This window comes from Patella vulgata, chromosome 7 (assembly GCF_932274485.2).
Source record: "Patella vulgata chromosome 7, xgPatVulg1.2, whole genome shotgun sequence".
Taxonomy (NCBI): domain Eukaryota; kingdom Metazoa; phylum Mollusca; class Gastropoda; family Patellidae; genus Patella; species Patella vulgata.
The window spans coordinates 57,661,074-57,685,324 of NC_065885.2; the positions used below are offsets into that span (position 1 = coordinate 57,661,074).

The 24,251-nt window shown below is 38.5% G+C and overlaps 1 protein-coding gene across 1 annotated transcript in view; it reads left to right on the top strand.

Annotated features, from left to right (window-relative positions):
- Nucleotides 1–2,338: 2,338 nt before the first annotated feature.
- LOC126827566 (uncharacterized) overlaps nucleotides 2,339–24,251 on the top strand; it is a 41,965-nt gene continuing 20,052 nt past the window's right edge. Inside the window, exon 1 of the mRNA XM_050557047.2 lies at nucleotides 2,339–3,628. Coding sequence (XP_050413004.1) covers nucleotides 3,572–3,628 — 57 coding nt within the window. The 5' untranslated portion in view covers nucleotides 2,339–3,571. The remainder of the gene's footprint in view (nucleotides 3,629–24,251) is intronic.

Below are 24,251 nucleotides of genomic sequence, written 5' to 3' on the forward strand. Positions count from 1 at the left end.
GAAATATTTTCGGGCATTGTGGGTTCTGCCCCCCTAACTGTCATCGAGCCCGTACGCCTATGGGTAAGACGAGAAACCGAGTTCCTGTGTACACGTGAGGTGCACGTGAAATAACTGTTATTAGAACTCGAAATAAGAATAGACTGGGATTTTACAGTCGAGTTGCCATCTGGTGGTAGTGATGGGCAGAAGGTGAAACAGGATGAAACGAAACACAGAGGACCCGTATACACATTGGCTTCCACGTAAAAGATCCCTTTACATTTTCTAAACCTCACAAAGCCCTAATGACTGTTTAACCCACCATGACCCCGCCCTAGTATCTAAACTATTAAAAATATAATTGAAGAATTTATGGGGCGTGCATGAAATAGCATTACAAGTATTCAACCCATCGCCTATTTAAAATGTCAACAAAGACACCTCTAAACATCTTTCTTAAAAACATATAGCTGTTTTGTCAAGTGCGATTTGTAATGTAAAGAATGCTATTGAAATAAAGTTAGAGCGACTTATATCTAACATCGGGAGAATAAACCGAGAGATTAGTAGCCAAGTCATATTCATTTTAGTATAAAGGGCAGAAATCGTCCCGGGGCCTGTTTCACGAAATTTAACCACGATAAAATCCAGATTTTAGTAATTTGATTGGATATTATTGAATTGATTTTAGTGCTTAGCCAATCAAAATTGAAGAACCTACTAAAATTTAGATTTTATCTTTAGTTAAGATTTCGAGAAACAGGGCCCAGAAATCGTCCCGGAGCCTGTTTCACGAAATTTTAACTACGATAAAACCCAAATTTTAGTAATTTAATTGGATAATATTAGATTGATTTTAGTGCTTAGCCAATCAAAATTGAAGTATCTACTAAAATTGGCCCCGGTCAATAAACCTTCCGTTCAGTCTTCTTTGAATTTTGACTGATAATGCATCCTTAGAACCTTCCCAATTTATTTTTGGGTTGTTTACTTTGTTAACGGAAAGAAAGGACGATGTACTCTTAGTATTTTTTTATTTATTTTTTTTAAAGTATAAACAACCCAAAAATAACTGGAACGAAACTTTAGAGCAATTTTAATTAAACTACAAACTTCCCAAAAGGACGTTAAACCCAATTTCATTTCATTTCACAAAAGTTCTCATAAAAAGATAGCCACACAAAGTGTTGAAATATGCCCACGCAGTAAATATCCGGTAAACAATAGCCATAAACAGAAGCTTGGATGTTGACCAAATTAGATAAGCCTATCGTCATCACCTGCCTTTCCGGACTCGTAATATACATCTATAAAAGAAAGTCCTAGAATGCTGAACATCAATAGGCTTCATCATCTTATGGTTGACACTAAATTTTAACAAATTCGTTAAAATTGTAGCCTCTACAACGGTTACAAAAATGAAATGAGATGAAATGGGGTTTAACGTCCTACTGTGCTGGTCCAACTGGGCTAATGAAGACGGGCATAAGCAATACAGTGTGCTATGAGGGAAATGTTGCCCGGACAGCGGCACTACGGCTTACTCTTATATCGAATTCCAACTGCCAATGTGTACACGGCACCTCGGTTCTTTGTCCCATCCGAACGACTAGGCAGTCGTCCTTGTCAGGCCCTCCGCCCTGAATCACTGACAAGTAGGAACCACGCCGGAAAAATCTGGGTGAACGTTTACATGAAGGTTGCATAAAGGTGAAAGTCGACAGAGTTTGGCCTCGCATGAGCACAATGCTTCACACCAATAGCCTCTATCGCGTTTACAGGGTTTTCAGAAACGGGGTAAACAACTCCGGAACGGAATGTCGCGGAACATTAAAAATACTATTCGTCCTCTCATCGACCAAAATGCTTCAAACACATTATGAAAAACAACTGTTAAATATGTATCCTCTATCTCATTCATAAACCAGTTGTTGACGAACGAAGGGTCAACTTACAGATTCTATTCCCTTCATTTTTATTCTTTGGCTTTTAGCTTTTTATAGACTTATGATTGCAATCAAAACCACATTCCCTCGTATAAGTTTTTAAAGCAAAGTTGTATTTCGTGCAGGTCTAGTGAATACAATGAAAACACTTAAGAGCATATGCTTATATATACTATGAGATACGACTCGTGCTCTCCTTTCAACCATCGAATCAGTCATGCAAGAAGTTTACGTACCGCGCGTGCCAGCTGACAGTTGGGTCACAGAAGCGGGAAGATTCTGTCGTCTGCCACATGCCGCCGTTTGGATTACTTTGTTGACAAAAAGCAGATGGTATTTAAACAAAATCACCGACTTCACTTTTTTTGTATAGCAATGTGATGATTTGTAACGGCAAATATAAAGACCCGTTGCTGCTCAAACGGTTTCTAGTTTATTTGTAGCGCTGTGACGGTGTTCAACTGTTTAAGCAGGCGTCTCCGAACTTGGATTATTTCATTAAGAAATGTGGAATTATTTAACGACGAGAAAACGAGTAGCCTGATAGTTGATTAGTTTTAAAATCTGTTCAATTTATCTAGGAATGTGTAAAAGCTAAATAGGACCATAATTCTGGGGGGGTTTTATGTGTGTGTAAAACATTCGCGTAACTAACCCTGTATTGTTTTGAATCTACGGACATAATTACGGGTCATTATTTACGTTAAATTTTATTTAATTAAATGACACCAATTCTATGGCACCATGGTAACAGCTGCTTGTACTCTAAACAAAAACGTATAAATTTGTAGATTTATTTATTTCAGTAAAATTTGTATTAACAATTTGTGGAAATTAATCAATACTAACTCGTCAGCTACACGTTCTACGAGAGATTGACTAACTGGTGAATTATAACACCGAAGGGTTGTCAGCAATACGAGTTAACTCGGTAATAATTTGTGAAACACGAACAGCCTTTCAACCGTATGATATCACATTGCATTGAGTTGTTTTCGGCGCTTGTGAGCGGAATACTAAACGATGCGATAATGCCTCAAGCATTGTCTTTAAGATTAATTAATGCGTCAAGCGAAGAGGGAAGACTGCGTATTTTATGTCATTGATTGAAGTTTCTTCGGCGTTAACGGACATTGGAAGAATTTCTATACATGTACTACCTTCGCCCCGCAACCACGTCTCATGCGTCTGACTTAAGAACTATAAGCGCATTTTAGAGAACCTGTTACTAAAGAAAGGAATCTGATCTGAAAATCGATGGGATTGCAGATGAATTATTCAGTACCTTGTCTGACATCTACCAAAAAACGAAAGTGGGAATAGGTGGCCGTGAAACTTTTGTGGTCGTAAAGAAACGAATAAGTTGATGGAATTTGGCTCCGATTCTGTTTTCCTTGTGCGTTTTATGTAGTATTTTTGTTTTTAAGTTGCTGTATGGTTTGTGCATTACGTGTTGTTATTTTATTTACGCCAATAACTACATTGAGGATTTTAGTTGGTGGCATAGCATTGTATTCAACTTGATACGTGTGCTATTTACCAGTACTCAGACAGACAGAAAGCTAACAGAATCGGCAAGCGCAACTGGTCTTTGGAATAAATAAAGAGAGAACAAAATAAAACGTGGATGTTCAGTATATGCCATGAAGAATTCGCCAATGATGATTTGTGCTAACGGAATTGAGTATGAACCTTTGAAGGTAAGGGTTATTAATAAAATTTGGACCAATATTTCGTAGAATAGCTGGATCTGAAACAAGTTTAAGAATGAAATTTTTATGGTTATGCTCGTCTGCTAATATATATATATATTCTGATATGCTTTCCATTTTAATGAATTGGGGTTTATCATCCTACGGTTCTGTGCCAACCGGGTGAAAACAGACGCCCATACGCCATGCATGGGGTGGGGTGGGGGCTACGGCGTTTCTTGCTACTCGTTTCCGAACTCCAGCCACCAAGGGTTCTTTTGCGTGCACGGCAATGTATACACGGTGGACCTCGGTTTTCTGTACCATCTTAATATATGAACGACTTGGCACTATCCTTGTAACCACCGGAGGCGCTACGCCAGATGACTCAGAACCGGGTTTGAAAAACTTTCTTATTGTAATCACACTGTGATGGGTATTGTTGACGAAGGAGTAGTGTCCTACTTTTCTGCTTCGACTGGGCTAATGTTTATTCTTTCCAGAACACACGATACCACTTCTAATTTGGTAATTCACATAACCAACAAATTATGTCGTTGTTTTGTATCTGAATTATTTCTACTTTTGTTGAAAAATATTTTTAAATCAATTTACAACCAAACAGGATTTCATATATAGGCCTACGTTGGTTAAAAATTGACAACCATACGTAAACATTTTTACACATCAAATAAATATGACAAGCTTTCATATTCTATATGCACTCAACAGTGAAATCAGTTCACCGAAAACCTTTACAAAAATAAACTCGCGAGTCGAGTAAAGGTCATAGATGATTACGTTCATATAAAAAGTATTCAAATAATTAGTGTGAATTTTATTTTTCATTGCGGTGCTGCATCACGCCATTAAAAATATTAAAGTGTGTTCCCAGGGGAAGTCGTTTTCATTGACATTACAAAATAAAAGTATTTTATAAATATTTGATTTGATAACAATTCAACATTATCAGTTGACTTATGGGGGAGTTATTTTATTCGTTTCTTTGTTCTTGTCATTCGTTTGTCAGGTTTGCCTTCTTCCGGACTACAATCAATCTGATTAAAAAATACAGATCTATATTTCGTTCCGTGTTCCCTATTTCGGACTGAAATTGAAAACAGTTCTAAATTCAGAATTTGGAATATCTAATTCTTAAATGAGTAGGCTATATACCGATTGTTTTCCATTAGTTATGTTATCGAGAGATCAATCAGGGTCAGATCCAGGAAATTTTGCAGGAGGGGGTTTGTCAGGTACCTGTTAAGGAACTTCGACAGTTGACAATGCATGATGCTATAGGCCGATAATCGTCTCCAAATTACGAGAGAGAGAGAGAGAGAGAGAGAGAGAGAGAAAGGGGGGGTATGTCCACTCGACACAAACTGTCATTTCGGGACCAACACATGTTTCAATTCCATTTCAATAATTCGCTTGCGCGTTGTGGTTTTTAGCAGTGGGCGGTCCCGGCGAAAACCCACGAGAATGGTCAGTCGACCCTACTCCTTGTCACGTACAACCGGGGAATCGAAACCACGCCAGTTGACTCAATGACAGATCATTCGACCCCGCCCCCTCCTCCAAATTACGTAGGCATACATACACACTGGGCTTATTAAAGAGAGAAATCCAACACCCCGTTTGAAGTCGATTTTTATTATGAATTAATAGGCTCACACTGTGATTCAATATCATTGATGCAAAGCATTAATTGTGGCCCACCCCATCCCACCATCTACATGGTGATAACGGATATAGCACACGACCGAGACACTTTTCCATAAAAATGTTGTTTTACATTTTGTTTATCTAACTGAGCCCTGGATCAGCTCCTGATTAATAGTACATGAACTTAAACCAGGGTCGTAAGTAGCTCAGAACAACGAGGGGGATGGGAAGTGTTCTCAGTGGTGCTTTAAAATTGACGGACAATGTATATCTTGTGGCGAGGTTTCGATTCACCGCTTGTACGTGACAGGGAGTAGGGTCGCCTCTCCATCCTTAGTGCCACACGGACTGAATCACACCATACTGGCCTAGTCAGTGTCACACTGACTGAACCAGCGCTACACTGACCGAACCAGACCACACTGGCCGAGTCAGTGTCACACTGAAACAGCGCTACACTGACCGAACCAGACCACGCTATCTGAACCAGCGCTACACTGACCGAACCAGACCACGCTATCTGAACCAGAGCTACACTGACGGAACCAGACTACACTGACTGAGTCAGCACTACACTGACCGAACCAGAGCTATATACTCAGCGCAACACTGACCGAACAACGTGACTCCCATCCAGCAACAACATCCGATAACTAACAATAACTTGTGTACATTCGTATTCTATAAGAAAAAATGTAGGCACATTCCACAAATTCCTGGTAGAAAAAAATAATATTTGGCAAAAGAACATAGTTATACTGTGTGTTTCTACTTGATTTAAAAAACAAACGTATGAGAATAAATGTATTCTATTATTTACATAGGGACACGATGGCTCAATGGGAATAGTCCTTCTCACTGGACCACTGACAAGGGGAAATCCACGCCGGAAAACCTCGATGAACGTTCTCGGCCAACACCGGGAGGGAACCCGCTACCTACAGGCTAGCATGTAGTAGAATCTATAATATTATTTTACGCACAACATTACAGATGGTTCACATAAAGTCAAAATGTCAAGCGACCCTACTCCTTGTCACGTACAAGCATGGGATCGAAAACAAACGCCACTTAACTCAAAGACAGCCCTTGAGATCTAAAGTGATTTAAAGCACTTTATACAGCGCCTTATATTAGATACAAAGGTGGATAACGTGCTATACGTATTCGTACTTTATATTATATGAGAGAGGGAGGGGGGGGGGGTTAACGTCCACTCGACACAAACTAGGTCATTTCGGGACTAACATGGTTTAACTTTATTTCCATAATTCGCTTGCGCGTAGGGGTCTTTAGCAGTGGGAGGAAACCAGAGGACCCGGAGAAAACCCACGAGGCTGGAATATTATATTAGAGTCCAGGACCCCGTTTCACGAAATCTTAACTAAAGATAAAATCCGAATTTTAGTAGATTCTTCAATTTTGATTGGCTAAGCACTAAAATCAATCTAAGGCAACACAAATAAAATAACTTGTTTCTCGGGCACCGCCCGCACGCAAAATTGGTTGCGCGTGCAGTCTATTTATTAGTCTTGATGAAAAAAAATAAATATGTAACGCCCGCCCGCACATCGACAAGCAAGTCGTAAAAAAAATATCCCGCATGTACCTACATCCGCCATACATGTATATCTATTCAAATGTATTAAAACTGATTCAGATGAACATGCTGTCTTTTTTATCCAAACAATGGCGAAGTTTGGCAGATTTGCCTTTTTTATTGATATCGAAAGAACCTCCATTTTGTATCACGTGATATTAATTACCTCCCCTGATAAACTAGAATTTGATTCCTGTTAAAAGTCATTGGCGACAATATTTCAATCATTCGATCGTAATCGGCTCATTATTGCCGGCTTCAGTCGGTCCTTGTTTGGAAAATCCTATTGATAAAATAATGAACCGTAGAACAGGTTAATTAATTATAGCTAAGAATACGATACGATGACGATAGTCGTCATAATGCATACCTTAGAATCTGGGTCATTATTAGCACATTTACGGTACTTTCGATAATCCGGAAAATAATAATTGGATTACCGATTTGATGGTTTTACTGACCAGTTGTTAGTTAGATTTAAATAGTCATTCAATATAAACACCGGATAGAACACCGAATATCCTGAGAAACACACCGAATATCCCAAGAAACAGTATTTCCGGCAATCTCCAATACCGATGACACGGTGTGACATGCATTGGTTGGAATTCGGTAAATAATTATAAATAAACCGGCGATACTAGATTTAGTTTTAAATACTGTTTACCATGATTATTATTTTTGATACACCTGGTGAAAGAGGCTTAGTTTTTAAAAATATTGTTGTCTTTATGGAGGGCTATTACATAGTCGTATGGAATTTTATTTTAAACCAATTTCAATTATGTGAATTAAATATGGAAAATTATTTTCCTTTCAGTCAGTGTTCAGTCTCAGTGTTTTAGTAGACTTGATTTTGGGTTTATGTTTTAAGTATGTACAATAAAGTTGAATATAACGGAAAGCAAAAACGTAAACAAGTAATGACTTTCTCTTTTAAAAAAAAAAAAAAAGAAAGACCGCCCTCCCGCCCCAACAATTTTCAGCAATAGCCAAATTTTATTTTGCACCATCAATGAGTAAAAAAAAAAAAGAAACCGCCCTCCCTCCCTACAGTTTCAGCTGTCAGTTGCCCGAGAAACAAGACATTTATTTTGTGTGGCCTAATATTATCCAATCAAATTACTAAAATTTAGATTTTATCTTAGTTAAAATTGCGTGAAACAGGCCCCTGGTGCGCCATTTTAGACAATAGGAATCACTTGCAAACTACCATAGTGTCAAAGATGAATCTCTAATGTAAATATCAGTCCAATAATGATTTAGCTCTGTATTTACAAAGAGATGTGGATTTGAAATTTCATCGATCTATGCTGCTTTCTATGCAATAAGCCCGCGGTCATTTTGTTTAATAATGATAGGCCTGTTTTGAATTCGATGGAATCCAAGTCGCGCGATTATCTAACGTTGGTATTTTTGTTTTCATCTTGTTTTCTTAATTAAATGTTAAATTGCCAATTTAAGTAGATTTTGAGAAATTTGATATTTTGGCCAATGGAGCATCGTAGGGGCATTAGATAAGATTAGATAAAGAGTTGACAGTTCTCGCTATAATAGTTAAAAAAAAATAGATAATGAAAACAAAATATGTTGAAAATTTCAGCCAAATTGCTTCACTCTGAACCGAGACATTAGCCTAGTCTCGGTCGTCATTACTGAAGTTGGTATGATAGCAAATGCTCGATTTGCATTTTTACGTTAAATTATCCATCACAAAATGTATTCAAATCCAGTAAATATCGCAGAGTTGATTATGGTCTGGATGAGTTCATTAATGTCCAATTAATAATTTAGATAACATTGCAGGCCCAAAGAAGGATCTGCAATAGGCAGATTTATCTATTGCTTAATGCATGTTTAATAAATTAAACACAACTAAAATGTTTAAGCGTAACAAAATTTAATAAATAAAATGTATTGTAACATCTGCGTCTCACGTGCCATAGTTAACTGATGTAGCATACAATATGTAAATGCCTCTGGATGAAAATAGACCACAGTTGAAACATACTGAATTAATATTTCAATGTTTTTAATTGCTGTATACATCTTTATTATATGCAAGGATGCAGCTATACAAAAGGCTGAATTCTGCTCGTTTGAGCGACAAAAACCAGTTCCCTCTAAAATGAAGAATAGGTGCAACAGAGAGAGGAGGTTCAGACACTATGTTTTAAATTGACGGTTGTACCTTAACATAAAGTACAAATTACCTTTAAATATTTGTATGGTAGTCTGCCTCTGTTACAGATTGGGTCGCATGTACGTAAAAGAACCCTTGGTAGTTGGAATTTGAAATAAAAGTAAGCCGTAGCGCCGCTGTCAGGCACAAATGCCCCTCGTAGCACACTGCATGGTTATTGCCCATCTTCATTAGCCTAGTCGGTGCAGAACAGTGGGGCGTTAAACCCCATTTCATTTCTTTTTCAATATAATATACATTATTTCAATGTAGTAAACGTGGCATAATGCCAATAATTTTATTAATACATATATTTCATCAATCTGCTTCTACTTTAAAGTTACAATTTCATGTTTTTAAGTTATATTTTTAAAATGCATTAGAATAAAGCCCTAAAATAGATGGTATCTATAAACAGTCCTACCGTGTTAAAGAATAATCCTATTAATCCTATAATTCACTATTGTCAGTTGAGAAATTGGCAAAAATATCATTTTCAACTTCAAATTCAAACGTTTGAAGATAGCTATTCCATGGTGGGGAATAGGAAAACAAGGGAGGTAATTGTGTTATTATTTCCGGTGTGAAGATTTTTAAGTGTGAGAAAGATAACCTATGATCGTATAATAGTGAGTTGACAACCTATTGAGCAAACGACATAGAAATAATTATTTTTGACTTTCTTAGAAAATATGAAATTGTAACTTTAAAATGAAGTACGATTAATTATCGGTGAGTTAAAGTGGCATTAGATAAAGAGCTGACAGTTCTCGCTATAATAGTTAAAAATAGATAATGAAAAGAGAATATGCTGACAATTTCAGTCAAATTACTTCACTCTGAGCCTAGATATTTGCGATACAATTATAGCCTAGCCTCGATTGTCATTACTACCGTTGTAGTTACGATAATAAACAAAGTCTCGAGTATCCATTTTTTCGGTAACCGCATCGACCACAAAACATATTTAAATCTCCTTATATCGCAGCCATCCGATCGCATCGAGCGTTGATTATGGTCTTAGTAAGTTTATTATGGTCTTGGTATAATACCCCAATCAGACCGGGGTCGCGTCCTTACTGCGCTGCTACGGCGACGGAAAATGGGCTCAGCGCGCGTTAAGATCGCCATAAGCGTGCTAAAGGCGCGTTGGAAACGCTAGGTATTGTTGTGGTCTCCATGGTCGCCAAAGATCGCGGTTTAAAGCAAACGCCAAGGGTCTACGATCTGACCTGGAAAGCTGTGAGAACGCGACTTTTTTCAAGTTTGTAATTTTTTGGGACATTTTCTCGCGTTGTGTTCACGTTTGCCGGTGACCTTGTGTATTTTCTGGTCGCCGTACGGTCGCAGCAGCACAGTAAGGACGCCAGCACGGTCGGTCTGACGGGGGCCTTAGTTAATTAATGCATGCCTCGTTAATAATTTCTTCTGGCCTAAAGAAATGAACCTTTGAGGTGACCGTATAATTTACGTCTGCTACTCTACTTGCCTGATTAAACTCCATACTTATTTATAGGCCAAACCAATTTACCTTTATCAATAAATAACCCACTCAATTCCTGTGTGCGATGTTTTGTTAAAATTTCAAAACTTAAATCTGTCTAGTCGTTCGGATGGGACGAAAAACCGAGGTCCCGTGTTCACATTGGCGTGCACGTAAAAGATCCCTTGGCAGTTAGAATTCGATATAAGAGTAGGCCGTAGCGCCGCTGCCCGGGCAAAATTTCCCTCATAGCACACTGTATTAGCCCAGGTTAGGAGCAGAACAGTAGGACGTTAAACCCCATTTCATTTCAAAACTTAAATATTAGGAACTAACAGCTTTTGAGATGATCGACTAAGTACTTTGTCTTTCTAAATTAGTATTTTTCACTGGAGAAACTGAATTTTTAATTGGTGTTCCCTAAGACCAGAAATTGAAATTGGTATAGGAAAGCGCATGACAAGCTCGTTACTCTTGATACGTGATCAATCAAACATTTGTAAAACAACTGTTCAGGTTGAATATTACATTCATTCATTTTTTATTTGGGTTTTCAAAATTAATTGGTTCGGTTATTCATAATCAATCATGGGTAGAGTAAGTGTACATCTGGATCCGGTGTGTCAATTCATTCACACAAACCCCAATTTTAGCATACACCTGGACCAATTAAGAGAATGGACATCTGGGCCTATTTTGAGAAGAGATGCATCTGGGCCTCGTGTGTTAATTCATGCACTGAAACCAATATTTTATCATTGAATGGGACAGTCGAATCGCGGTAAAAATTATAACTATTGGCTGACAATATGCACGAAAAACGAACAATCTTATTTGCATATTGTATGCACAACACCTGTCCAAACTCGTGGGTTTTCTCCGGGTTCTCCAGTTTCCTCCCACTTCTAAAGACCCCGACGCGCAAGCGAATTATTGAAATATAACTGAACCATTTGTTAGTCCCGAAATGACCTAGTTTGTTTCGAGTGGACGTTAAAGCCCATTTTTCTCTCTCTGTATACACACCATTTCATTAATAGTCATATATATATTTCCTTGATGCAAATTCCAAGCGGAGTTTCATAAAATCACACAATTCTGATTTTGATTCAGGGTGTCTAGTTCTCAAACTCATCGGGGGTTTAGATGACTGAATGGTTAGCACGTGCGCGCTGTATAATAATTTCTGTCATTGAGTCAACTGGCGTGTTTACGATTCACCGGTTGTACGTGACAAGGAGTGGGGTCACCTGTCCAACCTCGTGGGTTTTCTCCGGGTCCTCCTTTTTCCTCCCACTGCTAAAGACCCCCTACGCGCAAGCGAATTATTGAAATCAAATTGAACCATGTGTTAGTCCCGAAATGACCTATGCTGCAGTACCAGAAAATTCACTCCGGGCACTACTTGTCGTTATTTATCGAGATTTTACTACGGTTATTTTGTGATCAGGCGCTATCTGGTAGATTTATGTAGGTTGATTTTATTGCCGTGGCTGCCGAAGTTTTCAGGCAAAAATGATACAGCCTACCCAAGGGTTCCCCTGCCCTAGAAAATTCTGCCCGTACGCCAATGCATACTCAAGATTAAACACAATTTGTTGAAAGCCGAGAGGGGTAGAAGATATTTAAGACCACAGTGTGTGTAAGAAAGACCTGTGACATAGTGAAAAATCCAGATAAAAAAAAACAATGCAGCAGTTAATATAAAGAAATAACACTAAACCAGTTTACGTCCTTATTCTGATATACATCTAGTCTGGCCTTATTCTATATAGTCGTTCGGATGGGACGAAAAATCGAGGTCCCTTGGTAGTTGGAATTCGATATAAGAGTAAGCCATAGTGCCGCTGTTCGAACAAAATTTCCCTCATAGCACACTGTATGGCGTATTCCCGTTTTCATTAGCCCAGCCGGAGCAGAACAGTAGGACGTTAAACCCCATTTCATTTCATTTCATTTGTCTGTCCTTATAGGCGTCTTCAGATACTTTATAATGCATATTGATTAATGTATTTTAATCTAATTGCGCTCGAGTGTATTTTTACAAAGTATTTTATTCAAGCTTTATTAAATTGTAAATCAATTTCATTAACTGTAGGTTTATTGACCTCTTATAAAGACCCTTTATGACAGAATCTGAGAATCGCTTGCAGCATTGATTTTCTGTTTTTGAAAGAAGTTAATCCGTTACGTAGGCGTCAATAAATCTTTAAACTTCATTGTTTAAGACCGTACTGGGTCCTTGGAACGTTTTAAATGTGTTAAAATGGAATCCTCTGATTGCGTGAGAGAGTGGGGTTTTTGTGGTTTGAGAATGATTTGAAGCGACTGTTCCACACTAATAGAGCTTAAATCAATAATATTATGCAATTAATCACAAACTCTGAAATTCATACAGTGATAGATGGATTTCCTAGTTTTAATGGACCATATCGACATGTACCAACCAAAACGTTGCAAAAAACATATTTTGTTCGGACAAATCAAATAACTATTTGCAAGAATAAAATGCAAGTGTTTCACGTTTTTTTCTCCCTTAGTGAGTCCACCGACCACTTTTTGCCGTGCACGTAAAAGAACCCGTGAAGAATAGGCGGATCTCAAAACACATTGCACATGGCTGGTTGCATACCAAACTTCGGCTGTCTGTCTACAGTTAGCGCCGCTTGAGAACAGACACTAAGCTAGTTGACCGACATTTTAAGTCCTAAATCGACGATTTTAGTCCAAGGCACTAAGTATACTTCGAGAATTTTGAGACGTATTTATTCTACTTGCATTTTGAATCGAATAGGTTTATTTAGTCTTTGTGTGTATGCCAGATGTGAAACGAAGTAGAACCGCATTACAAAACAATTTACTAATTTTTGGATATGGCGGCCATTCACGGCAGAGATCTATTCTCGAAGTAGTTAGTTCGCTGTGTGGCTGGTGTAGAAGAGTAGGACGTTAAAATCCTTTTCATTTCAAAAACAGAAGATCTGTCAGATGGTAGAAAGTAATAATAATTCAAACAACTTCCGGTTTGTGCTTTTGTTTTTAAAAAAGCAGGTCTAAACTGTGGGTGGTTCTTCAGACATAGTTGTTCACAAGTTTAGTGGGGTTGGATGGCCGAATGGTTAGCACGTGGGCGCTGTATCATAAGGTATGTCATTGATTTAATTGGCGTGGTTTCGATTCCCTGGTTATATGTGACAAGGAGTAGGGTCGCCTGTCCAATCTCATGGGTTTTCTTCGGGTCCTCCGGTTTCCTTCCACTGCTAAAGACCCCTACGTGCAACCGAATTATTGAAATAAAATTAAACCATATGTTAGTCCCTAAATGACCTAGTTTGTGCCGACTGGACGTTAAACTCTCTCTCTCTCTCTCTCTCTCTCTCTCTGTTTCTTTGTTCACAAGTTATGGATGGTGTTAATTCAATCCTCAATCAGTAATCATTTTCCTTTTCCTAAAACCAGATAGAGATTGTTAATTCAATTCCTCATCCAAATTCTTTTTTTTTTCCATTTTCTAAAACCAGATTTAGACTGTTTATGTAATTTTTGAAGTGGAAATGTTATGGTGGGTGTTATTGTCCTGTAATTGTTCACAAGTTATGGATATGTATATATATATATGTAGGAGTTAATTGAATTATCGGTGAAATACGAACTATGCTAGATTCTAAATCAAGAAAGCTAAGGATGCATTTATCCATATAAGACCAACAAATAGTGCGTTATTAATTTCGAAATACATGTAATACGGTTTCACTTCCCTTTCTATACAAAAATAGCTTCCCTTTCTATACAAAAATAGCCGTTAAAAATAGCCGAAACAAGTGTGTTAAAAGTCCATCTTAGTCGAACTTTCCATAGCAAACAGTGAAAATCACACATCTTTAAATACCCGATTCTTGAAGAGAAAAATAAAGTCAACAAAATCTAAAGCGGTCGGATTAGTTATATTATTGTCCTTATGGACAACTCAAACAAAACCCCACTCCCACCTCGACGCCATAAATCCTTTAACCGCATTTTCTAGCGTTTTGTGTAACCAACGAGATATTTTCAAATCTCTGCGACGGCCGAATCATCGAGTAAGAGGCATGCTCACCAACCCGATTGACGAAAAAGCAAACAGATGAATTGTTGACAAAGGAAAGCCCTCAATTCCCTTCACTGAACTAAATTTAAGTTTTTTTTGGGCTGGGTAAAGATGCAATTAGTCAAAAGTCAATACTGTCGGAATTAACTGCTGGTAGCTAAGGCAGGTGGTATGGTATTGAAAAGACTTTTTGAATTTGTAACAAATGTGCAAATCAGATGATGAAAGGGAACCATTGTAGTTTTCTTACGTCAAGCGAACAATCTGAATCGATATTATAACGTACGGTAGTTTTTCAATTAATTTCAGCCAGAATGTGAGATATTAAAATTTATTTTAATATCGTATATTATTGGAATTTTTATAAAAATATTTTATATTTACTGTTAGATGATGAAAAAGAGCTGTTTTTCCGTTTTACATCAAACAACCTGAATCGATAATAGTGTAGTTTTTCAATGAATATCCGTCAAGTCATCAATCTGTTTCAAAGACGTATTGTAATCGCAATACCTCTGTATAAATTGACTGACCTTAATACAAGTTCAAATATGACGTCACATCACGCGGCGGTGATCATTGGCTTTATAGCTCGCGCAATTTTTACACAACTTGGCCTGGTCCGGGCAGAATGGCACCTTTTAATCATTGTATATACTCATTTACACTAAATAGGAAATATTTTAATCCAGATATACTTCAAACGCCTTTATCCATTTTTCTATTACTTAAAAAAAATGTTCTAGTATTTAATTTGCAGAAGAAAAAAAGTTAATATTGCGAGTTCATTAACCCGCACCGATGCCACCCCTTTCAATGATTGTAGCGGCCTAGCGAATATTCACTGCTGATCAGTGTGTCAAATCCTATTTTTATATGGTATTTAAGATCCCTTGACAGTTGGAATTCGATATAAGAGTAGGCCGTAGTGCCGCTGTCCAGGCAAAACTTCCCTCATAATAGCACACTGTGTAGCGTATGCCCGTCTTCATTAGCCCAGTTCGGAGCACGTCAGTACGTCAGTAGGACGTTAAACCCCATTTCATTTCATTTCTTTATATGGTATTTTTCTTTGGAATTTGTAAAAAAAATTCACATGAATATTTAGGAAAACTGATATTGCAGATATATATTATGCCAGTTTGGATTAAGACATGTTCTAGGATTTTCAGATATTGGATAATTCTTTTATTTATAATTTGCCAAGAATAAACAACCAAGTGGTCATAGAAATTACCAGGATGTCAAAGGGAGAAAACTCTATTTTAGAATATTGAGTCTTGAGAGTTATCTACCTTCCACAAGATGTTTGCGGCCTTGTAACACTTTCATAATACTCTGTGAAACAGATTGGCCTTGTGAACCAAAAAAATACGAGTTAAAATAACTTCCCATAAACAAATGTAATGATGCTATTTATTTTAGTATTTGGTTCATGATTTAATGATGAAACTAATACTAATAGTAAATTATTAATGTGTTGTTATGGATGCTACAAAAATAGAGATAAACACTTCCCGTGTGGGCCTACTTGATAGGCCTATAATAGGCCTAGGTGAGACAGAAAAAAAAATCTTCCTTTGAATTGAAGAACTCTAGAAATAAAATCCAAATGGGATGTGAAATAATTTATGCAGATGTCTTTCAATGTATTCTAAGACCCAACTCCACCCCAAACGATTAATAATTGTAAAAGTATGATCAATGCATACCGGTATTAAATTGTCTTTATAATGATGTGTCATATTATTTAATAATTGCGTTATATTAATTCGAACGAGAAAAGACTAACAGAGTATTGAATCCCAAATGCAAAGGGTTCTTGTACTTGTAGGCCTACTGATGGACCTCTGTTTATCGTTTCATCCGTAAGACTAGACACATAATGACTGGCAATTCGGACGGATTATGGAAGAATTATAGTAGGCTTACGGTATACGGCTTTAATCCCGAGATAGGTTCAGTTAGGTATGTGATTGTCTTGGGGACTATATGTTGGCTACCATCCGTACTTCTTTAAAAGAAGATAATGATCAGATGGAATGGCAATTTGAACGGATTATGAAAGAATTATACGGCTTTAATCCCTGTGTCTAATACCAACGATCTGCGCGGATAAGGCCTATGCAGGTCTTGAAATCACTTATGTCATAAATGTCAAAAACTAATAATAGTGGTGTGTGCAAAATAGTGGTGCACGGCGGAGTACCTGACAAGGAACAGCGTCTGGGCCTACCTGTTGGCGATCACGTGATATATATGTAGATGAAAACGTCACTGTCCTTGCCGAAAATTCCCTCATAGCACAATCTCTTCTGTATGCCCGTTTTCATTAACCCGATCCAACCTTGTGGGTTTTCTCTGGGTCCTCCGATTTCCTGCCACTGGTAAAGATCTCTAAATTATTGAAATAAAATTGAACTGTATCTTAGTCCCGAAACGACCTAGTTTGTGTCGAATGGACGTTAATCTCTCTCTCTCTCTCTCTCTCTCTCTCATCCCAGTTGGTTCAGTGAAGTAGAACATTAAACGTCATTTCATTCATTTCTATCTTACCAAAACATCCGACAGACTTAAATATACTAAAGAATATCACTGAAAAAGAAAACCAAATAATCCACACTACAGATTTAATCATATACTAATTTCTCTGTCATCAAAAGAAACCGTGAACTCTTGAACTTTCCCGTGGTTTACCTATTGTTCAGGTATAAAATTGTATTCAAGATACCGGAGAATGTAGATATATCAAAGGCACCTGTACATGCCTACTACTGTGCTTATATGCAGCATATATAAGTTTATGTACACATATCTAATCAATGGCTTTATAATAAAGTCTTTCATATCTACGGGGGGTATTTTGATTGGCTTTTTTTATCAAAGAAATTGTCCAAATATCGTAAATTTAGTTACGTTTATTTCTTGCATTTTCAATACTTTTAATACACTGGGGTCAAATGCATTCTTCTCTTGGGTAAAGGCAATCTATAATATACTTGCAATCTGTAATTTAATTTTTTAGGTTGAATAACCTCATACTGGACATCACGGCTGATGGGGCAATTAAATATCAAAGAAATTATCCAAATACCGTAAATTGTGTTGCTTGTGTAGTTTATTTCTTGCAGTTTTAATACAAATTGAGACCACTGGGGTGCATCCTTTTTATGTAGGTAAACCCATTCTAAAGTCCTTGCAATCCGGAATTATATTACTTTGGTTGAGATAATACGACAGAGGGGTTAAATTAAATATAGTGTCATCGATCGTAACATACAGAAAAGACAGAGAGAGAGAGAGAGAGAGAGAAATGGGGTTTAACGTCCACTCGACACAAACTAGGTCATTTCGGGACTAACATACGGTTTAATTTCATTTACATAATTCGCTTGCGAGTAGGGGTTTTTAGCAGTGGGAGGAAACTGGAGACCCCGGAGAAAACCCACGAGGTTGGACAGGCTACCCTACTCCTTGTCACGTACAACCTAGGATTCGAAACCACGCCAGTCGACTCAATGACAGACTTTATGATACAGCGCGCGCACGCTAACCATTCAGCCATCCAACCCCCCCAGAAAAGACAGAATAGTCTGTAGACTTCGCCCGGGTAACATGCTAAGACATAATAAGTCTTTGCAAGCCTAAATACTTTGTCGTTATAAACCTGCTTTTAATCTTATTTATTTTATTTTATTTTAGAAAAATTAAACCTACCGAATACGTTAGTCTCAAAATGAACCAAGTAAAGTGTCGACGAAACGTTAAAGCCCATTGCATTCTTTTCCGACAAATTATTTGTAAATGAAATGAAATGAAATGAAATGGGGTTTAACGTCCTACTGTTCTGCTCCTACACTGGGCTAATGAAGACGGGCATACGCCATAGTGTGTTTTGAGGGAAATTTTGCCAGGGCAGCGGCACTATCGCCTACTCTTATATCGAATTCCAACTGCCAAGGGATCTTTAACGTGCATTCCAATGTATACACGGGACCTCGGTTTTTCGTCTCATCCGAAGGACTAGACAGCTGTCCTTGTCAGGCCCTCTATTCTGCACCACTGACAAGGGGAAACCCAAATTATTTGTATATCGGTAAATGTAATACAATTTTGACTCTCTGAATATCCCTTCTGATTAAAACTTCTTATTCGTTTCGTTTATGTGTTTTATAGTTCAGTTAATTTCAATTTGGATCCGTAATTTAATCAATTTGTAATGGAAATGCATTCAGCAGAAATAATTCCTGAAATCAAAATGACAGTCATTATGTGTGTTTTGCATGTAATTCAATTTGAACTGTAGGCCATAACTTTTGAAACACAAGTCGTTGTTGTGCGGTTTAAATCGGAATTGAGTAATTTGGTACAGAAAGAGGGGGCGTTAACCCCATTTCATTTCATAATTTAAATTAAGTGACGTTAGTTTAATTCCAAATTGACATTGGTGTATAGCACCCTGTAAGTCCGCCTTCATGGACCTGCGAGGGAGTCGCGGTAGATTTCTGAGTAAGACGTTGACTGGCTAACTTGGACGGAGGTCTCGTGTTCGATCCCGGTGTTGTCCGAGAAAGTACATAAGGATTTTCCGGAGTGGTTCTCCCATGTCAGTGGTGCAGAGCAGGGGCGGGGGGGGGGGGGCTGGCAAGGAACAATGTATAGTCGTTCGGATGGGACGAAAAACCGAGGTCCCGTGTACACATTGGCCTGCACGTAGAAGAAGCCCTGGCAGTTCGAATCTGATTTGAGAGTAGCACGTAGCGTCGCTATCCGGGCAAAATTGCCCTCATAGCACACTGTATGGCGTATGCCCGTCTTCATTAGCTCAGTCGGTGCAGAACAGTAGGTCGTTAAACCCCATTTCATTTCATAACTTTAAAAACACAACTACGTTAGTGGTGGTAAATATGATCTCATTATATCCACATTTAACACTAAAAGAGATTAAATGAAATAAAGAATGCTTTTACAACCGCGAGTTTAATCACCATGTGGGCGTTAGGTCGGACTCCAGAAATTTGAAAATGTCAAGTGCGATTAAGGTCATAATAAACACATCCAAGAATTCTCGGCCGGAAAACATTATGTGGTCCCAGATCACTATTGATTTCCTCCATTAAATCCTCTCTCTATCTCTCTCTCTCTCTCCCCCTCTCCCCTTTAAAATACACCGCGCCAATTTTAATAGACGGTTTCCGACAAATTTGTCATTAAGAGTTTAAAAATGAACTTGAGTGTCCTAATATGTCTGCAATGGACAAAAGCTTAAATATAGAATTATTAAAAATCTGTTAAAACTCTTTGAAGAGCCCAGACTTATTAAAAACGTGATCACTTATATAATTACTCCTAGGCGGTTTCATCCGAGACAGCAAAATCTTATAATATTCCTAAGTACCCGAATAAAAAGATGACCTTTAAAAAACGTACACATTAAACACAGAGTGCCATAGTCATCAGGAAGTAATCGATTTTAGAGTTAAAAGAAAGGCCGGTTTATGGCTTTGAATGCTTCTCTTCCGGGTCTGCTATAATCTCATCTTATTCATCCCAGACACAGCAGAACAGTGGAAATATGAATGTGTGTATAGTTAAATCCCGCTTTTAAGATGATTTGCGGGGCTGATGTTAAATTCTGGTCGTTATATCGAGTTAGAAATACAACTCTCTCTCTCTCTCTCTCTCTCTCTCTATCTCTGTTTGGATTGTCTGAGTATATCCATGTAGTATTTTGTTCTATGTCGAAGTTCAAATCTTCAATTTATTCTTTCGATGTTTTATTTTTTTTTACCGTTGTGCAAACATTTGTTGTAAAACGTGTTTTGTTATCGCATGATCGTTGTGGTCGTGTAGGCGTTCTCATACAAGAACTATTCTAACTTCCGTTTTCGGAAGATATCAAAATTATCCACGCCTTGGTCCATGGATAACGTGGAATAATGTAATTATTTTTCAATAAATCTATTCCAATCCGTTAAATATCACAGACTTCCGATGACATCGAGAGTTGATGATGGTCTGGATAAGTTAATTAATGTCTAATTAATAATTTAGATAACAATTCAGACCTACAGAAGGGACTGCAATAGGCAGATTTAATTTTTGCATAATGTATGATTGGGTGGAGGTGGGGCCGGGGCGTGCGCCGTGTGCGGCCCCTCTAGATCCACGCGTAAGCACCCCGTCCAGTAGTGTTATATACGCATGTTTAATCGTGGTTATAATAGTACTAGAAGAATGCCCGGCTTCGCTCGGGGGTCATAACTCCGAAACCGGAAGTGGTAGACTAACGCCACCTGGCCTATGTTACTCCTCGGTCCGAGCTACCCCTATACCCCAAATTTCAGACTCGGGGCAGACCTAGTGTAGCCGCCAACCCCGAACAGACAGACAGACAAACAGACAGACAAACGACAGTCACAAATATTAGTATAGATTTCAAGGAACGGTGTCTATCGTTGGAAAAATACGAAAACCTGAGGCCCCGTGTACAAACTGGCGTATAGGTAAAAGGACCATGGACAGATGGAATTCGAAATAAGTGTGGGCCGTTGTGGGGCTGTCCCTAGTAGCAGCCTACACTATATGGCGTATGCCCGTCTTCATTTTCCCTTGGCAGATGGAATTCGATATAAGAGCAGGCCGTACTGCCGCTGTCCGGGCAAAATTTCCCTCATAGCACACTGTATGGCGTATGCCCGTCTTCATTAGCCAAGTCGGTGCACAAAAGTAGGACGTTAAACCCCATTTCATTTATAACAGCAATTCATCAATACATTTGGATGCTTATATAAGGTCAATAGATAATACGTATTAGTTTAAGAGTGTTTGTGTTAAGTTTAAGGCTTAAGGCACTTATTGCTAATACAGGATTTGAGAGGTAAATCAGTACAGTATCAAAGGGACATGATACCAAAACCTATTATTATGGGTTTTTAGTTTTTACCTTTTCTGAAATGAAATGGACTTTAATGTCCTACTGGGCAAACGTCATACGGTACGCTATGGTGCAAAGCGGCGTTTTCGCCTACATTTCATCGAATTCCAACGGCTCCATCTTCATTATGCCAGTCGGAGCAGAACCGTAGGACGTTAAACCCAATTTCATTTCATTTCATTTCGAATTTCAACGTCCCATGGTTCTTGTACATGCACGCGAACGTTTATTTTGCTTTGTTTTGTCGTCTCATGTCAGGCTCTCTGACCTGCACCTCTGACAAGGTGGACATTCCCGCGAAATTCTCTCGACCTACACCGGGGTCGAACCCGCGGCCTCCTGGTTAGGGAGCCGGTGTCTTGGCACACTGAACCAACATGGTCCATCCTCTTCTAGATACATCATTAAGTCCATTATATAAAGCCCTAACAGGTCGGGTTCCTGACATGCATCAGGTCCTGTTCCTGTCATAAATATACCAACGAAGAGCAGAACCATATGACCAGCTCGGGTTCCTGACAAAATCAACGGAGAACAACGTTCAGCGGATCAGGTTGTCCTCCTGATATATAATTATCAATGGGGAACAACATTCAACGGATTAGGTCGTGTTCCTCGTATTTAATTATCAACGGAGACCAACGGTTTGTGTTGCTGGCATTTAAAGAATGGGGAACATTCAAGAGCTTCGCATTCTTTTAAACGTAACCTGACAAAGGTCACCATTGTACAAAAATGAATTTTTATCGCCGGCTAATGGGTGCAGACAAGTAGTATGGTAAACCCATTTCATTTCTCGCCTGCTAGTGAACTCATTTAATTTGAACAAAAACTCAGTTTTAAAAACTCACGCCTGCTTGTACGCGGTGACCTGATAACTTCAAAGGGTATGGAGCCCTTTGTAAAAAGAAAATGCATATTTTCTCGTCGACTAGCGAACCAATTCAGTTGAATAAGAAAATGAATGTACCCCCCCCCCTCCTCTTTTTGCGAGTGTAACCCAATTTTAAAAACTCGCTTCTGTTTGTACCTGGCTACCTGATAACTTCAAAGGCTAGAGCGTGAACACCCTTTGTAAAAAAAATGCATATTTTCTCGTCAACTAACGAACCGATTTAGTTGAATAAGAAAATGAATGTACCGCCTCCTCCTCCTCTTTTTGTGAAATAAACGAGAGACAGAAAGTAATTCCTTCCAGGAGATTTACATATTGGAAGGTTGTGGATACTGTTCAAATTTAGAAGTTATTGGCGATTTTCTGATAACTTGGTCAAGACAGTATCAGAAACCAAATTTATTCATTGTAGGCTTATATTGGTCTTGTTTTAGAAACCCGATAATCATGGTGATATTGTTGTGGGGTTAAACTGAAGGTAATAGAGGAACACTAAAGAAGGCCGATGTCTGTTGGATGATAGTCTCCATCACACCAGTTTATATCGTCTCCACTATTATTCGTAAAAAAAAACAAACTTTCTCGACCAAACGATGGGATCGAACACGGGACCTCCAGGTTAGCAAGCCAACGTCTTACTCACCCAGCCACTGTGGCCCCCAATACGTGGAAAACCCACTGTCTGGACACAAGACATATGCCCGGCTTCATTATCCCGGTTGGTTAGAAAAGTAGGAAGTTAACCCCATTTCAGTTCATATAAATGAAATGAAATGGGGTTTAACGTCCTACTTTTCGTCTCCTAAACTGGGCTAATGATGAGGGGCAAACGCCATACAGTGTGCTATGTGGGAAATTTTGCCCGGGCAGCGGTGCTACGACCTACTCTTATATCGAATTCCAACTGTCAAGGGATCTTTTACCTTTTACGTGCACGCCAATATGTACACGGGGCCTAGGTTTTTCGTCCCATCCGAACGACTAGACAGCTGTCCTTGCCAGGCCCTCCGTCCCGCATCACTGACAAGGAGAAACCACAGTTCATATAAGTAATAGCTGTAGACCGGAAAGTTCATACCCCCATTGAGCTACAAACAAGCGTTTATCAGGGTAAATTGGACAGAACGTTCAGTGATACTGAAAATCCTTTTTCACTGCCTAAGGGTAGAGTGTGATGCAACCCATTACCATATCAAACAACCGTATTATAGACATACTGATTGATTTTAATCGAACCTGCCACCTACAGTTATATCACTGTTTGGATTATTTCTATCCACTCAAATTCTATGTATGTTCGACGAGGTGGTGGGAGTGGGGTGGGGTGGCCGAATGGTTTAACGCGTGCGCGTGGTTTCGATTTAACGCTCTGTCCAACCTCGTGGATTTTCTCCGATCCTCCGGTTTCCTCCCACAGTTAAAGGCCCCTACGCGCAATCGTATTATTGAAAATAAATTTAACCATGTAAGTCCTGAAATGACCTAGCTTGTGTCGAGTGGACGTTAAACTCCATTTCTCTCTCTTTCTCATCTAGTATATGATGGGCTTGAATAATGTGATGGTTTAAGGCCTCCACACACCAAAGATTATCTGTCACCGTCACTTCGATTTCTGATCAGCGACTATCAATCGGCCAAAACACCCATTACTCCTGGCAATATTTCGAAAGTAAATTTACAGTATAGGTTATACTTACTTCTACATTAAAGCAACCGACAAATAGGAAATTTTAAAAAAGTGCCTTTAACATTATTATTGCAAGTTCTCATAACAATAATA